Source organism: Aspergillus niger (genome assembly GCF_000002855.4).
Source record: "Aspergillus niger supercontig An07".
Classification (NCBI taxonomy): Eukaryota; Fungi; Ascomycota; class Eurotiomycetes; order Eurotiales; family Aspergillaceae; genus Aspergillus; species Aspergillus niger.
Window position 1 is genome coordinate 213140 of NT_166523.1, and position 21640 is coordinate 234779.

Sequence of the window (21640 nt, forward strand, 5' to 3'; positions counted from 1 at the left end):
CCTTTTTTCAGAGTACTAGTGCCATGTTAGGCTCTTCTTTAATTCTCCCAAGCACATGCTGACCCTTGGACGGTACTGTTAGCGACTTTAGGGACGATATAAAACTTCAGCGTATGGAAAGAGCAGGTAGTCGGAATGCTGAGATCTGAGCAACAGCTTCCGCCATAATTTTCCTGATTCCGATATCCATCCTACAGACTCGTTTACCGAATGATATGTCAACTTCAGCCACAAAGGAATGTTCTCAACACTTTTGCGTGGAGCAATTTCTGTGGGATCCACTCGCTCTCCGCATGTCCCCGCAACCACTCAAGATCGGGCATGCGGCTTACGGCCCGGGATAGACTCCCAACGTTGAACGCCGTGACTATAACTTTGTTACTGGTTGCAACTGGCTAAAAGATCCTATCCATCGTACGCCTTGGTTATATCCGACCGCTGTATCGAAATCTTGGAGAATAAGCTCTGACTTTAGCGCTTACGGCTCAACAATTACCATCGGCATATCGGCATCCCGTACTTTCCGACCGTCTGATTATATAGTACGTGTATCGCATGCACCCGTTTCGACGACGATTAACTAGAGTGAAGATTTACAACTGAACAACGCGACCATGAATGTGCCTCTCACCACCGCGGAAGTACCGCCCCAATTTCTCAAATCCGCGTTTCTCGTCGGACATATCCCCCAGCGTACTTTGGCAGCTGAACCGCGCGTGTCTTACACCCTGTACATTCCTCCCACCCATTACAATCCGGACCCCAGCCGCGCCTCTCCCAAACCAAGCCCTTACGAAAAAGCCAAGCTTCCACTGCTGGTGAACATCCATGGCACCAGCCGCAATATTTCGATGCGAACCGAGCTGGTTTCCTTTGCCGAATCCACGCCCTGTGCTATCCTTGCGCCACTTTTCCCCGCCAACATCGACGGACCCAATGATCTCGACTCATACAAGGTGCTGCGCTCAGCGACATTGCGCTCTGATCGTGCGCTTCTGGCAATTCTAGATGAAGTATCTACAGTCTGGCCTGGAATCGACACCGAGAAGGTTTTCTTGGCGGGGTTTTCCGGGGGAGGGCAATTTGCGCATCGGTTTCTCTACGTGCACCCGGAGCGATTAGCAGCCGTGAGTGTCGGTGCGCCGGGAAAGGTTACGATGCTTGATGAGCAACTGGCCTGGCCGAGCGGGATAGCTAATGTTCAGGAGATATTCGGCAAGGGAGTGAACAAGGAACTTGTCAGAAAGGTGCAAATCCAGCTAGTCATTGGAAGTGAAGATGTGAAGGTCCATGGGGGGCGGGAGTTCTGGGAGTGGGCAAAGAAAATGATGGCGCAACGGATGGCTGCGGAAAAGACTTCTGGGCAGGACAGCGGGACGGTGAATACGGGAAAGCGAGAGGTGGTGATGATGGATCAGGGACGATCGCAGACGCTCCAGCAATTGCAGAGCAGTTGGCAGGCAGATGGCATTGAGGCTCGGCTGGACGTGGTGGATGGAGTGGCGCACAACTCGTTGGGAGTGCAGGAATGTGTCTTGGGTTACCTGCGGCCGTTGATGCAATGAAAGGATTGAGTATTGCAGTATACATGACGCATATATTATTTGAGATTGAGCAGCTGCAATATCCCCAGGGAAGCTGCGAATATTCGGGAATGTATATCGGGAAATGGCAGGCGGGAACTCATGAGGCGGGGATCCCCGTTCCCCGCATGTGCTTCACTTTTAGCGCGCTTATCAATCACGTTGCCTGTCAGTCCATTCACCAAGTATCTCGTTCTCCTCTATAAGTTCCTCTATAAATACCTCCAAATAGCTGTTGTCCGAAAGTACTGTATTATAGCGCCCTTACAGTTGTATGACAAGAACTCTACCATCGGTTAACACTCGAACTTGCAAAGAATCCCGACCAATCCTTACCACGATGGGAACCCCGCCAAACATGACAGCGCTGGTCGTCCGCGTGACAGATGGCCAACACCCAAAGCTGTCCAAAGAAGAGATCCCCCGACCCTCTCCAGCCTCGAATCAAGTGCTGGTAAAGTTGTCGCATGCCGCACAAAACCCGACCGATGGTAAGTTTAGCGCCTAATCGCGTCCTACCTGCCCTGCAACCAGCCCCGCTTACACGCTATAGTGCAATCCTTCGACAGTAACGCCTTTGGTGATGGAGCTGTTCTGGGATGCGACTTTGTCGGTGAGGTTATTGAGCTAGGTAGCGATGTTGCGCGTCTATCCAAAGGTGATATCGTTGCTGGCTTGGTCTGGGGAGGTAAGTCGTCATTGTATTCACTCACACAGTACTTGACACCACAGACTGAAAATCCCTCAATATCTAGGAGAGGTGAAAGGCCTCGGCGCATACAGCCAGTACTGCCTAGCAGACGAGCGAATCTCATTCAAACTACCAACCAACATCGACATCTCGCGCGCAGAAGCCAGCACTATTCCTCTCGCCGCAGCTACAGCCTGGCTAGCTCTATTTTCCAAAGGCTGCCTTGCGCTCAACCGCAACCAGGCTAAGGGGACTAGAGTTCTGGTGTGGGGTGGTAGCTGTAAGAACTCACTATCAATCCGATAAGCCAGATTACTATACTGACCGATCACAGCAAGCGTCGGCTTATACACCATCCAACTCGCCTCTCTCTGCGGCTTCGAAGTAGTGACGACATGCAGCCCAAAGCACTTCAACCTGGTATGCGCCTCTGGCGCCAAGTATGCCTTTGACTACAAAGACAAGGATGTTGCTGAACAGATCCGGGGACTGGCGCCGGGTCTACGCCATGTCTTCGACACTATCGGCAACGCGACTTCGTCTGCTACTGCTTCACGCGCACTTCATCCCGGGCTTGGGAATCTCTGCACTGTGCGTCCTGGAAAGGCTAATACGAAGAATGTTGTCCCGGGCACGCGCGTCACGGATGTGTTGGTTTGGACTGCTTTCCTCAAAGATCACAGCTATGGAGAGTTTAAGTGGCCTGTGCGTATCCCCACCATCATATGATATTTCCCACACCGATGATATCCTTGTGGAACAAACCTCACTGATAATTTTTGTGAACGTCTAGGCCTCGAAGGATGACCACGAGCTCACCAGCGAGTTGTTCGAAAAGCTACCCGGATGGTTGGAGGAAGGCAGCTTGAAACCAAATACGCCGAAATTACTCAAAGGATTAGATGCGGTGGCGGACGGATTTCAAGAGTACAGAGATGGGCAGATCTCAGCGTACAAGATAGTTTACGAGCTTTGAGTCTACCATGAGCTATGAAATTGACACTGCTCCCGTGAATTGATTATATAACATGGTACACAGCTGTCATTATCAAGCTCCAAGACCATTATGACCACCAAGATGAAATAACGATTACGTTCCGTTCTTTCCATTCATATAGATCATGCTTGATTATACTTTTGTTGTAATTGGACAAAGTCCGACGCTTAGGGGATACTAGAGTCGTGGAATCACAAGTGCATACCGCTTCGCGAGGATACATGAACCATCTTCACCTATGAGCCTTTTCTCCCGGATCGGTTTCCCTTTTTCCTTGCTAAAATAGACCTTGTCCAGGACTGGGTGCGTCAACATGTGCGTCCTAGCCGCCACCGTAGAAATTGGTGGACAACCCCAGCTCGTGTGGTGTCTGTCAATACCCCCCTCCCCTGCTGTCAAACACATCAGGACCCGCTTCTCTGCACGAGATAAGACATCAGTAGACAGCCTGCCATCGGTGTCTTCATTCACGATCCCAGGTATTCTGATATCATAAAGTACTGTAGAAATTGAAAGGAAGCATCCCATGAAGGCACACCTTCCACGCTCTCGATTCGCACAGTCGTGGTGCAGCCTAGTAGCCAGAGATATATATTTGCCCTGGGAAAATCCTTCCCATCAGGGGCTAAGTTTCGGGTATATTACAAGTAGCTCTTTAACCCAGAGCAATACCCGGAGGCGACATAGCCGAACTGCTTTGCTCTTTGTATCCTATATTCTTGTTCCTGGCTTGAGTCGACAAAGGAACGGCATTCGCAGGATTGAAGAGACAGAAGTTATATAGGCTCAGCCGAATCATGCCATTTCATCTGGCATAACAGGAATGTTCTCAGCTTCCCCATGTGCCAAAGCCAAAAGGCGTGCTTTACTTCTCTCTGTCCATGATAAAGAGATGATTCCTATGTATAGCCTCGTAGGCCTTGTACTCATCGCTTTCCCTGGTCCGAAAGATGAGGTAATCACACCCCTGAAAGCGGGAGGGATGTCCATCCTAATCTTTCTCAAGGAGCCAGCTGATCGGGAGTGCCGGAACTTGAATTTTTAAGAAATATTCATTAGGTGAACAGCAACAGGGTCGCGGACTTATTGCCACGGCATGCGACAGAAGAAGCGGCCGAATGCCGAGGCCAGATTTGACGGGACCAAGTCGGGTCGGCCCGATCGGGCGCGACCAGATCATTTTGCGTGCCGCGAAAGCGTTGAGCCCCACCACTCACGATGCCCGTGCGATTGTGACACGCGCAGGCTTAGAATTATGCTCTCCATTGCCTCTACAGCCTCAGAGTGTGTCGCCGCTCAACTTCAATCCTGAAAAAAAAAAAACAAGGGAAGAAGGAAGTGGATTCTAAGATGATGTGGAGGACTAACGGCGCTGCCATGTAACGTGACCGGAAGTTGCTGCTCACTTGATCCTCCAGGGTCGAAGCTCTCTCCGAGAGTCCGCTTAGTTACGGCCTCTTACGCTGTCAAGGACATCAGAGTATTCACAGAGAGACGACAGGTTTAGCACAGAGGACATGTCAACGGTTCAGAGGCGTATAGAGTATTTAGGTGAAGAATAGAGGGGTTCAGGGCAGCAATGACGCTGAACCAACGGCGTGGATGTGGTCACCCACCATACCACCACATAAGTCGCCGGCGTGTAGCTAAAACGCGATTCAACCAACTTGTTAAGATTAAGTATGATTAATTAATGCGACCCAATAAATCAGGGACTAAGACTACCAAGGTTAAAAAGGTTTTTCTGGACTCGGCCTGAAAGGTGCGAGACTATCAGGGAAGCATGTGATCCGAAAGGTCAAAGCCAGAAAGTATTCATGATAGGCAATTTCTTTTTGGACTACTTACCTGTATTGCTATAAGGAACTACACGGCTAGCCTAAAGAGGAAAGATATCGTCAAGTCAACCAACTTCAAAACTATTCTTGACCACGATGAGTTCAAAATACATACATCCCATGATTAACCCCCTTATAAAAATTCCTAATAAAAGCTCCTAGTAACCCTGGTACACCCTAAATACCCCCATAAAACGCAAAAAGGTAGAAAGGTAGAGTACAGTTTTTAAAGAGTTGATTGACTTGACGATATCTTTCATCTTTAGAATAGCCGTGTAGTCGCTTTAGCAGTGCAGGTGATCCAAAAAATGTTTGCCTTACGATATCAGTTGACAATAGGCCGATTTTAATAAGTTGGTTGAGCCCATAAAAGTATAATAATCCGATTCCAGCCAACAACTTTATGGCATTTCAATGACCGCTTATCTATACCCATGCCACCAATTAGCTTTCTCCACTTTCCGTTCTAGGCTCCAGTCAAAACAGTTAAACCCCCAGTCCCCCACCCATTCTTCAATCCAGACACTCCTCTTCATATGGGTCTTCTCCGGGTGCTCCGACTAGGGATGTTGAGATTTCAGACCCTAATAAAAGGAATCAGGCGAAATGAATTCTAGGTCCGATTCGATCAGGGAGACGAATGTCTCGAGGGAAGCGAGAAGCTCACAACCCAACGACAACAGCAGTCAGGGTAATCCTGCTGTGCGTAATGAAGATGAAGTCGAACTCGAATATCTCTCCGGAGTTAATTTGGCCTTGGTTATACTTGCGGTTATTGCAATCGCTTTGCTTGTCATGCTTGATATGTCCATAATCGCTACGGTGAGTGGATTACCTCTGGCTGTGTCACCCAAGTATGTCATATAAACTCACGCCTAACAAAAAAGGCAATCCCTAAAATCACGAGTGACTTTCACTCTACTACGGGGGTTGGTTGGTACGGGAGTGCGTATTTATTAACAAGGTAAGTCAATTATCCTCCTACGTCTCCTTCATTAAGACTCACTCTCTCCAAGCTGTACTCTCCAGCCTATGTCAGGCAAGTTATATTCTCGGTTCAATGTCAAAGTTAGTTGCTATAAGCCTGCCCACTACTTTATGAAGCCAACTATATCATAGTATACATATATCGCCTTCATCGCCCTTTTCGAGCTTGGTTCATTAGTATGCGGTGTTTCAACGTCTTCCAATATGTTTATAGTAGGAAGGGCCATCGCTGGGATGGGGAGTTCTGGCGTGTCGAACGGTGCACTCACAATATTGTCCGCCTCTATACCTCTTGAAAAGAGAGCTCGTACGTTACTTTCCGGCTTACGTTCTTGTCCTGAATCATAATAAAGTCTTACTGACAGCCCTGAAATGCAGTTTACTTTGGCATTGTGGGATCATGTATGTTCTACTACAGTTCCTCGTTCCCTTCGATTCTAACCCTCACAGGTGGTCAAATAGGCGTTGTGGCCTCACCATTGATTGGAGGTGCATTGACGGAATATGCGACCTGGAGATGGTGTGCGTGATACTCGAACCCCCGACAACAGTGCCCTCAATTACTAAGTATCAAACTAGGCTTCTACATCAATCTCCCCATCGGCGGGCTGGCAGTGCTTTTTCTCCTTCTTATATCAGTTCCCGAGCACGGCCTTAACAGACCAGAGCAGCGATTAGAAATCGAATTCGCCTCTCTCTTTTCTGAGCTTGACATCATGGGTTTTCTCCTCCTCTCTCCGACCCTCGTTATGTTTCTTCTTGCTCTCGAATGGGGCGGAACAACTTACCCTTGGAATACTGCCATGGTTATCGGCCTCTTCTGTGGATCTGCCGGCAATCTGGTATTTTTGTTAATTTGGGAATATAGAAAAGGCGACGCGGCGATGATTCCCTTGAAAATGATCAAACAACGGGTTGTCTGTTCTTCTGCATTGACCATGTTCTTCCTCTATGCGAATAGCCTGATCTGTTCTTACTACCTGGCTATATACTTCCAAGGAGTGCGAGGCGAACCACCGATGTATAGTGGCCTGTATATGCTACCGGGTGTCATTGCTCAAATGATCTCTGGCTTTCTATCTGGCTTAGCGGGTATGTATCGCCATTCTGTTCTACCTTATGAGTGGATCGCTAATGCGTTCAAAGTCACCCGGCTTGGCTATTACCTGCCCTCGGCAGTTACGGGAACAGTCTTAGCCGCAATCGGATCTGGATTGATGAGTTTATTTACTCCCCATACAAGCATGGGTAAATGGATCGGGTATCAAATAATCGCCGGTGTGGGACGAGGTTGTGCTCTTCAAATGGTATGATTACTCTGTAGCAAGGCCAGTTATTTGACCAGGATTACTAACACAACTAAACCAACCAGCCCCTCATAGCAGTCCAAAACAATGTGCCTCCCTCCAAAATCGCCGTCAGCATGGCCTTTCTCTATTTCTGCCAGAACTTCGGTGGAGCATTGTGGCTTTCCTTCGCTAGCACAGTCTTCAACACCGGTCTTGCAAACCTTCTACCCATCTACGCACCAGACGTTTCTGTTTCGGAAGTCACGTCGGCTGGTGTATCTGGAATGCGATCGGTGATCCCGCATTCTAGTTTGAATGGTGTGGTTATAGCTTATAATGATGCTATTCAGCACGTTTTCTATATGGTTGCTGGGACTGCGGGGGCGGCTTTTGTATTTAGTTGGGGCCTAGGATGGAAGAGCGTTCAGAAGAGGAGAGCCTAGCCTGATGCTTGGAGTCTAGGGATGAATGCTTTGACAGATCAACTTGCTCACGCTCCCCGTTGGCGCTTTGTTATGATTAGGAGCGAGGTCACAGGGTGCCTTGGTCATGGCATCATCTTACTCCGTCATGTACTCTATATCCGGGTCATTTAATCTCCCTCAAGTAGTTCCACAACATCATGTATTCCAACAGATATAACAAGGAATGTCATGACTACGCAGAGGACACATTAACTAAATGTCACAGGCCTTCTATCTGCTCTGCCCCTTGTAGTAGGATGGCATTATATACAACGCTTTGTGAAAGCCAGCTGAGAACAACTAATGCAACTCCTTTTCAATAGTTAAACCCCTTGCCATCCACGCAGCACCCAGTCCGAACAACCCACCTACAGCAAGTACATATCTAGCCTGGTTCTCCCCATCCTGAGAAACCCAAAAAACCAACCCTGCAATCAAAGCAGCGAGGATTTGCGGTGCTGCAATAGACACATTATGCAAACTCATTATTAAACCCGGATTGTGGGGACGTAAGGCGTTCCTCGATTCCTGTAAGATTTTCGTACTCATCAATGTAAAGGGGATCCAGGCCGTGCAGCACCAGCTGAGGCCAAGAATGCTGATAATGAATGTTGCACCGATAACTGACGATACCCATAAAGTGAGTATCATGCCTGCTCCGAACAGTGCCTGGGATATCGCCCAGATGTTTGATAGCGTTAGGTGATTGCTGGACTTTCCTTTTGACCGCTCATTGTATTTGAATAGCCAGGGAAGTAGCATGCTTGAAACGAACGATACGCAAGCGTTTAGAAGCATTGCTCTGGGCCCGAATTGTAAAGACTCCGTTCTGATGGACCGTTGACCTTCCTCGTCTGTTATATTTGCATCCTGCAGGAGATCATTTAAAGCTATTAGATGAGTCAGCAGAAGCTCCAGCGTTCGAACTTATGTCACTCGAATCTTACCAAGAGAATCGATGTACCTAAAACAATTAATTATTTAGAATGACCAGTTCACTTTAAATGACGACAATAGAGATCACTCACATAGTGGCATAGTAGAGAAATTGGAACCACCCCATCCAAGAAAATACCTGAACCCTCCAAACGCTCATTGCACCCGGGAAAACAGTCCTTATGGCCTTCCACGACCCTACGAGCCTGCTTTGCTGATTATTTCGTCTCTCAGGTGGAGATATGGGATCTGTCACGGCCCTAACAAACAGTCCCAGACTGGTTGCAGTAATAATAAGACCAATCGACGTCAACAGACATAAATCCTTAAAATGGTACCCAGTCGTGAACGGCCGTAATTTCGTCGTGTCAATCGATCCAGCCAGCTGCGCAATGATATTTCCTATCCCGATCATGCGCGTAACCCAAGCAGACGCCATGATCTGCTGTTCCGGACGACAGAGTTCTATGATTAGGACCCGTAGACCGAGCTGAACTGGCTGTACGGCAAGGTTCAGAGTGCAGATAAAAAATAACACCAAAGCCTTGGCTATTTCACTGCTTTGCTCTTTCAGATCTGGCGCCCAGCCGAGCCCTAAAAGCGAGGCAACGAGACCAATGACGCCAGTAGCGACGATTATTTTCTGATGACCAAATTTGTCACTTATTATACCGATCAAAGGCTGAAAGAAAGTCCCCGCAAGCGGTCCGGCCAGCCAGGCCAATCCCGTTGCCGCTTGGCTGATCCCAACGGACAGTAGCTGTGCCTGAGTATTACTGTTAGCCGGTACATGTAAGTAGTGTGGAGGGCTGTATCACAGATCCATATGAGGCCAAGAGAGCAAATACAAGCTGTAGTCTAATAACATGTTAGCCCCAAACCGCAATTGTTCACCTAGTGAAGAACTCACGTCCCAAATCCACTAGCCAGAACAAGTACTTCGAAGATATCTGCTGGCGGACTGGTATCTTGCAGCTCTTCATGTGCCTCGTTCATGACGATTAGAGGTACAGAATCTTCCTGGCTCTCATCATCGTGATCAGATAATGACAGTGTCGGGCTAGCAGAAGGCATGGAGCCGATGTGCAAATTGAACTGCAATTTTGAGCAAGACAGATTTTGTGCAAGATTAATAACGATGAAAGAGCCGGCTATGAGAAAAGATTAAATGGACTTAGAGGGCTTGAGGTCCTCCACGCAAGTTCCAGTACCGAGTTGCAAGTGTGCTGCGGGGAGACTTTGGCGCTAAGATAAGAAAGATAGAAACGTATCATTGGGCACTCTGATTGACAGTCATACGATTACGGGTCTGGTGAGATTATGTACATAAGCTGTAGCTGCTCTCAAAAAATTTCTTGGTTGCTACAAATACCGAAATGGAAGGTCATGTAAGGTCGTGTACAGACCGATGCGATCAGGATGATAACTCAGGTCTCAGAAGCAGGTAAAACAAAGGCAATTAATGTAAAAAATCAGGGGTCCCCGTTGCGATGGAGGGTCCCAGTTGCGACGGGGTCAGAAATTAGTGTGTCGGGTTCAGAGAATTCCTGACATCGGATGAGCTATATCACGTGCAAATATACTCAATATCAGACTCAGTTTTTCTGACTCCGTACCAGCTTTTCTCAATTAAATCAGTTACTATATCAACATTCTAGGGTGTTCAACGATTTTTTTAAGAATTATTAGGGTATTCAAAGTATCAGGGATTTTAAAGTTTTTTTTTTTTTTTTTTTTAATAATTTTATTTATCACGTGCAGATATGGTTCAGTATCAGAAATGTTATTAAATCACGTGTATAAGCTCAGTCAATATGAGAATATTTCTGATATTGACTGAACAGTTTCTCCAGCTACGGTCTGACACCGTCGTACTAATTTTTGGCCCTGTCGGACATGGGTGCCCACAAAATTATTCCACGGGAAACCATTTGAACATCACGTAATGCTCCGTGTATTCCACGGATTTTGGATGGTTTCAATATTATGTATCCGCTAATAACCCGGGATGTACATATTTTACTATCAATGATATATTTAATTAGACACCAGATATACTTATCATCATGATTAGAGGATAATAAGGACTCATCTAACTCAAAGAGAAGTGATCTCGTCCACAAAGTTAGGCCAGCTGACGACCTGTTCTGGTCTCATCATAAAGTCAGAACCGCCGACCCTCAACGTTCGGTAGTCCTCCTCATTGATCAGTACTGGGAGCGCGGTCCAAATGCATCGCCGGTGCGACTGCGGGAGTAGAAGTTGCGACATATTTTTGATAGGTCGGGCAAAGCTTGTTTCTGTCCTTTAACGGGTGTGGTAGATATTATATGAGAGCACCAGCAGTTGTGAAGCCAAAGAAAAAGAGAGTAGGTTACTATGTCTGTTGTTCTGCGAGGACATTTCTATCCTTATGTAAAACTTCTTCTGCTCCAGTTGCAAGTGAAGCATGATGCAGTAAAACCAAGCCGATCTCATGGTAATATAAATGTATACCTCCTCCCCGGTCATAGACTCTTGCTATAAAGTTGGAAGGCTAATTAATGCCTCAAGTGCTTTCAGGTTCGAAAGGACGCGGGCCTGAAGTGCTTCTTCTTTTTTTGGTCGCGCCAGTTGAGCTTCCGAATATCTGGACGAGCTCTGCAGAATAATCTGCTTCAAGATGCGCCGGGCTCTGCTTACGTTGATTTTCTGCGTTTTCCAATTCTGTAATTGAGCCTTTGCTGAAATAATCATCTTCTTTAGGATCCTTATAAGTTTCTCGTCGACTCAATTGCTTGTATGCTTTACTCCATACTGAATAAGGTGCCAATAGGACCAGCGAGGAAGGCTGGTTTGCTCGTAGTTGGCTTGTACTGGCGATCTCATCCTATTCTCATTCCGGGACACGGTTGAGACATCGTGACAGACGTGGTATGTGGATCCCAGTGGTCACATCCCATCTTTCCACGTAGTCTGGGTATTAATGTATAATCATTGTATACTCATCTCCTAGCAGCTTTGGGGATCACAGCTGAGATAAGGTAGCGCATCGACGGTGCTGGGCTGAAGCTGCCTTCTTAGGCGACGTAGCATTGAAAGCGGGGGGTACAGTCTGCCTCTCCGACGCATGGTCAATATCCTCAGTGTCCAAGCCTGAAAGACATACTTGCCATGCTGAAGGATATAGTTTCCCGGCGACTCTGCGAAAAGATAGGTACTAAGCGAACACTCGTCCTAGATTAGATAAGTGAAATAGTATCGGATGATGGATTCGATGGAGCTTCGGCGGCAGCATTTCTTGGGCTGGAAATGTCCTTGATGAGATGTTATGGATCATCACTCCTGAGACTCGAGATATGAAGTGGTTAGATAGTGCGACTGCAAGGAGGACATCATCCTCCCATATAGCTTGTAAGCTCATCTGGGCCTTGAACAGGTTGCTAAAGCGTTTCGACATACTCTAGGAGTGCAGGGTTGTTATTGCTGGAATTCCGATAACAAGTTTCATAAGAACCTGGGCTAGACAAAGAGCAAGTCCTTAACCCAACACTATGCAGCATTATGCTACCCATATAGTTGAGTGCCCTCTGTTGTAATTGTTGAAAAGCACCCATTTCGCGGTATCTTGTGTGACCAACAGAGGAATAGCTAGTTTGCTGTCCATCCTCGAAATATCTCATGAATTCGAATTCATGACGTCTCTGAAAAAGGCGATATATCTAATTGTGAAATAGTCTATGTCGACTGGTATCCTCTTTGGCTTCCCAGTATATAATAGATGCTCCACAGCAGATAAAAGCGCGCTTGTCTATGAAAGTCTCAGATGTTAGAAGGGAAAGCACCCCAAGTTCTCCACGTATATAAGGTTACTCACTTAGTGATTCGCAGAACTGGTGAATCTTTCCATTCGGAAAGACACGTATGCAGGTGAAGACCAACAGCCAAACTGCAGTCGACCAAGGTACGGCTACCTTCGCACTTCAGAGTAGCCCTTCTCTTAAACCATACTGTGGCTTTATCCATGTCTCAGCACCTGGCATGAGACAGGATCTCTAGCTTTTTCCGTCACTTCATGTGCAGATGTATTGACTTCCATTATATAGAAAGTAGACCCAATCCAGGGTACGCATGGTTATCATTTTCCTGTGGTTGGGAACAGGAAGCACCATTGCAGTATATTCGGGCGGGTTCAGCAGTGCAGCCGAAGATGAACGTGTTTGTGTTCCAAACACGGCAAGAGTTGCTTTCTGCTATCTTATAGAACGGCGATAGCTCTTCATTATATGCCTCAATAAGCATTTTATCTCTTGACGATGGATATACAACGGTAGAGACTGGATGCTGCATACACTTAGTGATGGTACTTTGGCTTCTGGAGTTTGTCTTATGCGATAGGATCTTGTTGTTATAGTCATTTGGAAGCTGACATGTTTCTCTTTAGAAATCTGTATATATCGAAACACAGTTTAGACAGTAGTATGATATATATGTGATAATTGCCATTGATTTTTGAATAGAAGGAAGAAGAAAGGAGAGGAGAAAGAGAGGCCAGAGAGTCTCATTATGTTGAGATGTTGGGAAGGTATAGGTGAATCAAACAACGGTGACTCTGCAAGCCGTATTACCTGTAAGCAGCAACGTGCACTGCAATTATTGAATCTGGCTTGATCAGATTGAAGACTATGTTGCTTGTGAAAACCTATCGCATCGTTATGTTTGGGGACTCACATTGCCGGGGCGATGAGGGTTTCACATAGAGTGTGATATAGGACACGGCGGGGTGGTAACTCTCTACTAGATTTACAGGCATTATGGCAGTTATGCACTTCACAACCACTGCTATTGAATCTCATATCACAAACTGATTTCACTATTAAGCACTCAAGAGCACCAGAATGATGCCTCAATGAAAATAATCAACGCTATGCAAGTATAGTCTATCTAACCCATCTATATGCTATTTCCAAAGATCAACGCATTAACCTGACATTTCACACCTCAAGCCCTCTTGGCCTTCGTCTTCTTGTTGTACGGCCTCACGCGGAAGAGATAATAGAACACAATGGCCGCACAGATATTGAAGACAATGTAAGCCCAAAAAATGCCATAATCTCTCCAGCGATCATCCCAGCTAATCTCCCGACCGGCCAGATACTGATCGGCCGAGCGAAGTGAGCAATACTCGCAGCTCTCAGTAGCATTAGCATTATACAATTTACCCGAAGCAGAAGTCAGGTAATCAGCAAGATATTCACCGCACGTCTGACCAGACGGAGGATTGAACACGCTCAGCTCGCTATCCGAGCAGACTATTGGACGACCATGCAGAGCAGTACTGGAGATACCGGCAATGTAGTACGACAGCGGGGAGACACGCCACATGAAGATCCAGAAGCCGGGCAGGGCGGATGGGGGCTGCATGACACCGTTGAAGATCAGGGAGAGACCGAACATGAAGACGGCGAGCATACCACCAAGTGCTGGGTCGGGAAGGGCGCTGATGATGAACTGGGCGAAAGTGGAGGCGAAGATGTAGAACTGGATGACGAAAAGTAGGATCAGTCCCATGCGGTCGGAGGACTGATCGGCTCCGAAGACGGCAAAGTAGAAGGATGCCCAGGCGCAGACGGCGAGGACGATGTGCCATGGGATTTCGGCAAGGAATTGCGCGATGATGAAGATCTTCCAGGAGTAGACCTTTGATGGTCTTTCGCGGACTTCGTAGAGGGCGCGGTTCGCGACGAAGTGGGGCATGATTCTGATGGAGTTAGTCTGAAGTCTCCTATAAACGTGAGATTGGCACTTACTGGTTAACCAGGGTGGTGAAGATGGTACACAGCAGGAACAAGCTGAAAAGCACATTCTGGAAACCTTGCTGGGAATTATCAGACTGCCAGAAAGAAAAGCCGATGAAGAGACCGGACACGATTCCAAGAACGAATTTGGCCAGGACGTATTCGGGCTGCCGGTAATATTGCTGGAACACACGCTGTGTCACGTAGTAGAATTGGCTGGTCAGAGGCATGGCAAACTCGGCGATGGTTTCGTCGCGAGACGGGAGCGATGCGCCCTTTTGGCAGATGCGGTCCAGTTCGGCGTGGAGTTCCTTGCGTTCGGGGCTGTCATTCCAGGTCTGGACCCAATCGATGGTCGACTTTCCAGAAGCACCGGCACCGATAATGTCCAGCATGTATTCAGCAGGCTGGTAAGGTCAGTTTGCATATTTCAAGGGTAAGGGTGTAGTAGAGCTCACGTTTTCAGTGACTTCGCAACGACGGGCGCCGTTGCTTTGGAAATAGTTCAGCAACGTCTGAGACTTCTGGCCAATATCGCCAAAGTACACCGTCTTTCCGCCTTTAGCCAGGAACAGCAGTCGATCAAAGTGCTCAAAGAGAAGAGCACTAGGCTGATGAATCGTAGCCAAGACAGCCTGTCCGTGATGCGCAAGCTTCCTCATGAAGGTACAAATAGCCCACGCACTCTGAGAGTCCAGACCAGAGGTAGGTTCATCCAAGAAGATGAGCAACTCCGGCTTGGCTGCCAACTCAACACCAATACTCAGAAGCTTTCTCTGGCACACGTTCAGACCATTTCCTGGATTTCCAACCACAGCTTCGGCAAAATCTTCCATGTCCAGCATCTTGATCACTTCCTCCACGTAGGCGTATTTCTCCTGCAGGGAAACGGTCTTTGGCTGGCGCAGAACAGCACTGAAGCGAAGTGCTTCACGGACTGTCGATTGTGCCAAATGCATATCTTGTTGTTGCACGTAGCCCACTTTGCGAGGGAAACTTGCGTTTAAGTCTTTGCCGTTGACGAATAGCTCGCCGGTGATGACTCCAAGTGAAGCTCTCTGTGCCAAGACGTCCAGTAGAGTGGTTTTACCTAGAAGCAATTAGCTATTACTGATCAAGAAATTCCATAATCAAGGCCGCCATACCAGCTCCACTAACACCCTATAATCAAACGATTAGTAAGAGACTTCATATGTAGTGAGAGCGGGACATACCATAAGAGCCGTCAAAGTTCCCGGCTTGACAAATCCGCTAACTTCATCGAGAAGCCTCCGTGTTCCCTCCTTCACGGGGATATCATAGGACAGGTTTTTCCAAGTGAAAATTTCCTTCTGCTCCGGGATTTCAGCAGCCCCGAGATCAGACTCTCCTGCTCCGTCAGTCACAGCTTGCACAGATTCCGCTCCAGTTTCCTCATCGTTCTGGAGATTGGCAGGAACATGTCCGGGACGGAACACCAATGCTTCAGCCGTGGGCTTCGCTCCGGGAGAAAGCTCGGTAATGGTGAGGTAGATAGCATTGAAGAACACCAAGAAGGCAATCAGAATTCCGTAGTTCCGCCAGATGTGATGGTAGGAGTATTCATAGTTCAAAGAAATGAATTGATCTCCCGAGACAGTTCGTGCTCCCGCAACAGCGCCCACGGCAGAGCAGATGAACGAGTCTCCACTAAGACTGGCGTAGTTGGGAATGAACTCCGAGCATTCAAAATTCCGTCCATGGAATTCATTTGCCACCAAGCCCTCAAACGAGTAGAAAATAGGGTTGATCCATCTAATCCAGCTGAACCAAGGATGCATGTATGGTTGAGGAAGGGTGAAGCCAGTGTACACAACCATGCAGATAACACAGATTCCTGCCAAGGCCATGGCCTGTCCAATGCTCTTGGTCGCAGAACCCAAGCTTCGGAAGACGCCAGACATCGTGACAATTGTAGTAATGAGGAACAGGATGTAGATGAAAAACTGGGAAGGTTCTCGACGTAGGTTGGCCATAAAGTAAAGGATGATACTGAAGCAGATACATCTGAAGAGCTTAATGGGGAAGTCGAGGATGATTGACGCGAGAGCTTCAGCGAAGGGATGCACGAATGCATACCCAGCCTGCTTTTCGACGACAGGGCGTTGTGCGTAGAGTGACATAATCTCATTAATAGTAATCAAAGCGTTCATCAGGACCGAGAAGTAGAGTGTAGCTCCCCTTTGGAAGAAGCCAGCCGTCGCGGCGGGAGTGTTGTAGAAGATCGAACCGATAATCAACGAGAGTGCGATTTGAACGAAAACGGTAATCAAGGTAGTGGGAAGGTCATTTCGTGTTCTTTGATACGCTCGTCGGAGGCATATCCGGATCTGCATGGGAATCGAGAGGAGGTAAGGACTCTTCGGACGAACGTGTTTCGCTTGCTGCGCCTGCTTGCTTTCACCGAATCTCTTCTCTAGTTCGACGCCTGGGGCATATCTCGCCTTATAGCTGTGCATCTTGGCCTTGAGAGCTTGGTATTGTGGGCTCTTCTTCCAGTAAGCTTCGAATTCAGCTGGTGTCCGGGGAACTTTGTCTGCCATGTCTTTCCGAGCGATTCTCTCCCGAGGATTGGTGATGGATGTTAAGAAGTCAGGGGTGATTTGTTTCAGCGGTCGCTCCCAGCCCATTTCCTCGAAATACTGGGCAGCCTCTTGCTGCGGGCCGTAATAGATCTGTCTACCTTCATACAATACCACGACCTGGTCGAACAGCTGATACATGGACTCGGATGTCTGGTATGCGGCAACAGCATGACAGGAGCCGACGAGATCAGAAGAAAGGCGAAGCGCTTGGACGAATTCGAGGGCCATTGCAGCGTCGAGACCGCGTGTGCTATTATCCCAGGCACCGATAGGGGCCCTCGATAGAGCCATCTCGGCAATACTACATAAGTTCAGTAAGCCATATTACCATGACAGCGTTCAGAACGACTTACCTCACACGTTTCCGTTCACCGCCACTGACACCACGGATAAAGTCGTTGCCTACTTTGGTGTTGTATGTATGCGAGAGTCCGAAGAACGCCATGATCACCTGGACCCTCGTCTTGACGTACTCCGCCCGATTCATACCACCGATCCGGTTGTGAGGTGCTCGTGCGTGAGCAGCAAACTCGAGTGTCTCGCCAACGGTCAGATGAGGGAAATGCTTGTCGACTTCTTGATTGTACAGGACTTCACCCCTGTACTCCTTGATCATCTGGTTGAATGCAATGCCCTTGTACTGGACGTTGCTTTGAGGGTCCAGATCCAGTCCGTGAAGGTGTCCGCTGATGGTCTTGAGAAAGGTAGAGCAACCGCTACCAGGCCTACCCAGAACAAGCAACAGCTCTCCACTTTCCAGAAGACCATCATGGCTGTGTAAGATCGTGCGGCGAGTGCTTTTCTTGCTGCGAAATGCCGAAGCAGCCAGGTTAAAGGGGCTCATGAGGGTGGACAGCACCGTCTGCTGGAGGTGAAGCGAAGATCCCGATCCATGGACCGACAGATCCTCGAACAGGATACCTTGCTGGCGAGCATCAATATCTTCGGCGTCCAAGGCCCGGATGGTGACTTTGGCCCATTGATACGGATCGAACTGGGGGTGGCTTGGATCTAAGGCTTTCTCATTGGTGATAACAGCGGCCAGCGATTCGGTGTGTAATTCGGAAGCGATGTTGGTGAGGGCACGACGTTGCTCGTTGGTGACCACACTGGAGGCAGTTTGGGTCTTGGTGAGTTGCAGGCTGAGATCATTCTCATCTGCACCATCCCGATGGGATGGATCCATGATTAGAAAATTACACGCCTTTCAGCGCAAAAGAATAACTATGGGGTATAAAAAAGATGTAAAAAGCGTATTATTAGCCACAACAACGGGCCTATATAGCTAAAGTGAAGATTTAATAGTAGATGCTTCAGAACCTTCCTCTACGCAAGGCAGCGACCACGCCCCTTGATATCTTGTTCTTCAAATTGGTGAGTGGAGCCTGTCGAATCCCTACGAGCTCCACATCCACGGCGAAATCGGTGACAGATTTTGATACATCCGGAAGTGGTCGCCTCCGAGACGAGAAGCAACAGGCAGTGATACCAGATCATTGGCTCCCGCAGTGCAAGATGGAGCATAAGAAATTTTATGTCAAATTGCGGGCGCGAGCTTAGCCGCCGCGACCCTATCGGCATTCGGCTTTGGGGGAACCGACCGGATCCAGCAAAATGTCCTGCCTGGTCAGGCACAACTCAGGTGCCTCCCCACTGGCTGGTTCCTTTCGGTTGCCCCGGGGGGCTCAAAGTCTGAAAGGCTTGTGAGTCTTGGTTATCTATTTCCAGTAGTCGGCGTTGGAAATCCCGACTCGCCGACTGTGGGTCTAACGAGCGTTAACAAGACAAAACGCTGACAACCAATGGAGTGGATCTTGCTTTGCCCTGAATTAGCAATCAATCAAGTTATGGGGCCTACTTCGGATTTTACAGTGTGTCACGGAGTTAAAGGGACATTACGGAGTATTGGTATACGCCTGCATAATGACGCTGCAGCTGGGTAATCCCTCCGTCCGCTCCAAACAGATAAAATGCACAACCGTCCACAAGGTGCAACAGATGCCCAAACCAGCACAATTGCAAAGTAATCAAAGCCGCCTGTGGTGAATCTTGCTAACAATTCTCCGAGTATGAGCTGACGTACTCCACGTGGTGTTGAGTTTCCTTCTGCGAAGGTTCTAGCCCCTGGATGACTCCTCCCAGCGGGTTGGCTTCAAACCGGCCTTTTTCGGCCCACTCCGTTCGGGCCACCAAGACCGAAGTCCCGTAGAATATCGCGTCGATCTCCTCGAGCCGCCGGCCAGTCGTTTCCGGATATAGGAGATAGATCACCGGCACAAAGCAGAAGTTAAACACCGTAAATACTAGATACCCCTTCCATCCCTGCTGGCTCATCAGCGAGGGTGTCATCATGACGGTGGCAAAGTTCCAGATCCAATTCGAGGAGGTTGTCAGAGCTGTCCCCTGGGATCGCAGGTGGAGAGGCATGATCTCCGCGTTGTACAACCAGGGTATTGCCAGGTATCCCAGTGCGAAGAAGGTGTAGTACAGGAAGAAGGCGACAATGCAGACAATCGAGGCTGCAAACGTGCCCGACCGGATCGTTAGTGACATTGTCAGGAAACAGCAGCACATGCCGGCAGCGCTAATCATCATACACCGCCGCTTGCCTAGATGATTGATCACAAAAAATGGGATGAATGCTGATAAGAGATACCAGAGACCGTTGAACCCGGAAAGAAGCAGGGACAAGTTATGGCTGAGACCGACGGAGACTTCGAAGAGGTATGAAATGTAATAGCCGATACTGCAGACGCCAGACCACATCACCATGAACATCAGCCTGCATATGATACATCTAATCAGCCGGAACGTCCCGCAAGGACTGATAAGCGCGACTTACCACCACCCCAGCATTAGACGTCGGAAATTTTGTGTGCGTGGCTCGTTCTTAAATAGATCAACCCATCTGGTCGCTCCATGCCTGGCTTCAAGCTCCATAGCCTGCTGGATCAAATGGACCTCTGCTTGGACTTCGCTTTGTTGTTCATTCGATGTCCCATGCATTCTCATTAGTGTACACAGGGCTTTGTCTCGCTGCCCGTGGACAAAATGCCATCTAGGGGATTCCGGCATCAATGGAACTGCACACCATCAGCTATGGCACCAAAACAATTGTTGCGAATATGCACGAGATATATACCAAGGCACATTATCAGCACCGCAAACACGAGTTGCGCCGCGACAAGGAAGCGCCACTGAAAAGCACTATTTGCGGAGTAGGACAGAGCATACGCCATCCAGTAGCTGATGGTGGTACCTGTGCAAACCAACACATACTGAATGGCTCCGAATCGCTCTCGCTTCTTTGCTGGAAGTGTCTCGGCCTGCCATACTGGGATCACGGACGTGTTCAGTCCGGTTCCCATCCCAGCCACGATCCGCCCGACGATAAATTGAGCTGACGAGTATGCAACTGTTTGAATGACAGTGCCGATGGAGATCAGGATTGTGCCGATTAAGATAGGGTTCTTACGGCCGATCTTCTCACTGAACGATATGCTTCCGACACAACCGAAAAAGCACCCCAGGGTGTAAAGACTGGACAGTAGCCCTTGCATGAAAGTTGACGGCTGGTCCATTGTTTGAAGGAAATCCTGAGCAAGTCTGTATACCAGTCAGAACCATAACTGGAGGTAGGTGATGACAGCATACAGTACGCCTGACATGAATCCCTGGTCATATCCGTAGAGCAGGTATGAGACGCCACATGTTATGGTCATCAATATACAGAGCACTTGGCCCTGGGGTTTTTTCATGGTCGGCAACGGTCAGATTGCGCACTTCGATTATATTGTCTACGATGAAGAGTAGAGACTCCTCCAGCTCTGTAGGAGGATGAAGGGGTCTCGCTGCTCAAGATATGCAATGGTAAGTCTACACCCCGCACTTCACTGTTTCCCCAGATCATCATATTACCCAGACCCCGGATATCGAACCTCGTTGCGTCAACCAGGATATTTCTCCGACGCTTCGGACGATCGGCACAGTTCCGCTGAGGTACACGCGGCAGCGCGACCTTCTCTTTCTTGCTTGACCCATCACATTGAACAAAGTGCGGGGTTGATCGACTTGAAGAACAAGTGTTGAAACCCAACAAGGGAAACAAGCCGACATGCTATATATCTCAGGGTCGGGGGGTACTGCGGCTTGGTCCTTAGCAGAGAGCACTTTCGGACTCCTTGTGCTGTCTTTGGCGTATGTTCGGTATGATCCAACAGCCGACTAGTTAGTGTAGGTTGACGTCAGTCGCAGCTTGCATGTCAATGCACGTAGTCAGTGGATCGGAGATCAACCGGTTGCCATTCCAATACTGGCATTATTCTTGTTTCGGCAGGGCGAAGATCGTTTTCAGATCGAAAAGAATTAGGATGGGTAAATGTATTAGAGGTCCACCCCGATATCCTCATGGGATGAGTCCAGGCAAACAGTCACTTCATTATACCCAAAGTCAAGATTGAAAGGAATATTCAAGA

General features: G+C 48.3%; 9 protein-coding genes across 9 annotated transcripts; 5 read left to right on the forward strand and 4 right to left on the reverse strand.

Annotated features, from left to right (window-relative positions):
* Positions 1-106: 106 nt before the first annotated feature.
* On the reverse strand, positions 107-505 carry An07g01180 (hypothetical protein; the record flags this gene model as incomplete). The annotated part of the gene is made up of 3 exons (XM_059748207.1): positions 107-191; positions 283-395; positions 497-505. The coding sequence occupies 3 exons, from the start codon at positions 503-505 to the stop codon at positions 107-109; spliced, it is 207 nt and encodes a 68-aa protein (XP_059606111.1).
* Positions 506-614: 109 nt separating this feature from the next.
* Positions 615-1883, forward strand: An07g01190 (uncharacterized protein; the record flags this gene model as incomplete). Its single annotated transcript, XM_059748208.1, has 2 exons — positions 615-1513; positions 1619-1883. The coding sequence occupies 2 exons, from the start codon at positions 615-617 to the stop codon at positions 1881-1883; spliced, it is 1164 nt and encodes a 387-aa protein (XP_059606112.1).
* A 40-nt stretch (positions 1884-1923) lies between these two features.
* On the forward strand, positions 1924-3250 carry An07g01200 (uncharacterized protein; the record flags this gene model as incomplete). Its single annotated transcript, XM_001391172.1, has 5 exons — positions 1924-2074; positions 2137-2271; positions 2339-2554; positions 2609-2979; positions 3068-3250. The coding sequence occupies 5 exons, from the start codon at positions 1924-1926 to the stop codon at positions 3248-3250; spliced, it is 1056 nt and encodes a 351-aa protein (XP_001391209.1).
* A 334-nt stretch (positions 3251-3584) lies between these two features.
* On the forward strand, positions 3585-4921 carry An07g01210 (hypothetical protein; the record flags this gene model as incomplete). Its single annotated transcript, XM_059748209.1, has 6 exons — positions 3585-3750; positions 3834-3907; positions 4056-4226; positions 4345-4555; positions 4633-4772; positions 4844-4921. 6 exons carry the CDS (start codon positions 3585-3587, stop codon positions 4919-4921), a joined length of 840 nt encoding a protein of 279 aa, XP_059606113.1.
* A 794-nt stretch (positions 4922-5715) lies between these two features.
* Positions 5716-7828, forward strand: An07g01220 (uncharacterized protein; the record flags this gene model as incomplete). Its single annotated transcript, XM_059748210.1, has 8 exons — positions 5716-5931; positions 5997-6073; positions 6126-6177; positions 6229-6424; positions 6547-6618; positions 6676-7188; positions 7243-7403; positions 7469-7828. The coding sequence occupies 8 exons, from the start codon at positions 5716-5718 to the stop codon at positions 7826-7828; spliced, it is 1647 nt and encodes a 548-aa protein (XP_059606114.1).
* A 321-nt stretch (positions 7829-8149) lies between these two features.
* An07g01230 (uncharacterized protein) lies at positions 8150-9859 on the reverse strand (the record flags this gene model as incomplete). Its single annotated transcript, XM_059748211.1, has 4 exons — positions 8150-8775; positions 8797-8813; positions 8878-9561; positions 9696-9859. 4 exons carry the CDS (start codon positions 9857-9859, stop codon positions 8150-8152), a joined length of 1491 nt encoding a protein of 496 aa, XP_059606115.1.
* A 302-nt stretch (positions 9860-10161) lies between these two features.
* On the forward strand, positions 10162-13028 carry An07g01240 (hypothetical protein; the record flags this gene model as incomplete). Its single annotated transcript, XM_059748212.1, has 8 exons — positions 10162-10229; positions 10326-10356; positions 10862-11026; positions 11531-11675; positions 11804-11981; positions 12060-12203; positions 12798-12849; positions 12927-13028. The coding sequence occupies 8 exons, from the start codon at positions 10162-10164 to the stop codon at positions 13026-13028; spliced, it is 885 nt and encodes a 294-aa protein (XP_059606116.1).
* Positions 13029-13765: 737 nt separating this feature from the next.
* An07g01250 (uncharacterized protein) lies at positions 13766-18351 on the reverse strand (the record flags this gene model as incomplete). Its single annotated transcript, XM_001391177.1, has 6 exons — positions 13766-14525; positions 14575-14969; positions 15021-15652; positions 15708-15723; positions 15777-17466; positions 17519-18351. The coding sequence occupies 6 exons, from the start codon at positions 18349-18351 to the stop codon at positions 13766-13768; spliced, it is 4326 nt and encodes a 1441-aa protein (XP_001391214.1).
* Positions 18352-19217: 866 nt separating this feature from the next.
* On the reverse strand, positions 19218-21206 carry An07g01260 (uncharacterized protein; the record flags this gene model as incomplete). Its single annotated transcript, XM_059748213.1, has 5 exons — positions 19218-19947; positions 20008-20248; positions 20308-20771; positions 20875-21016; positions 21104-21206. The coding sequence occupies 5 exons, from the start codon at positions 21204-21206 to the stop codon at positions 19218-19220; spliced, it is 1680 nt and encodes a 559-aa protein (XP_059606117.1).
* Positions 21207-21640: the final 434 nt, after the last annotated feature.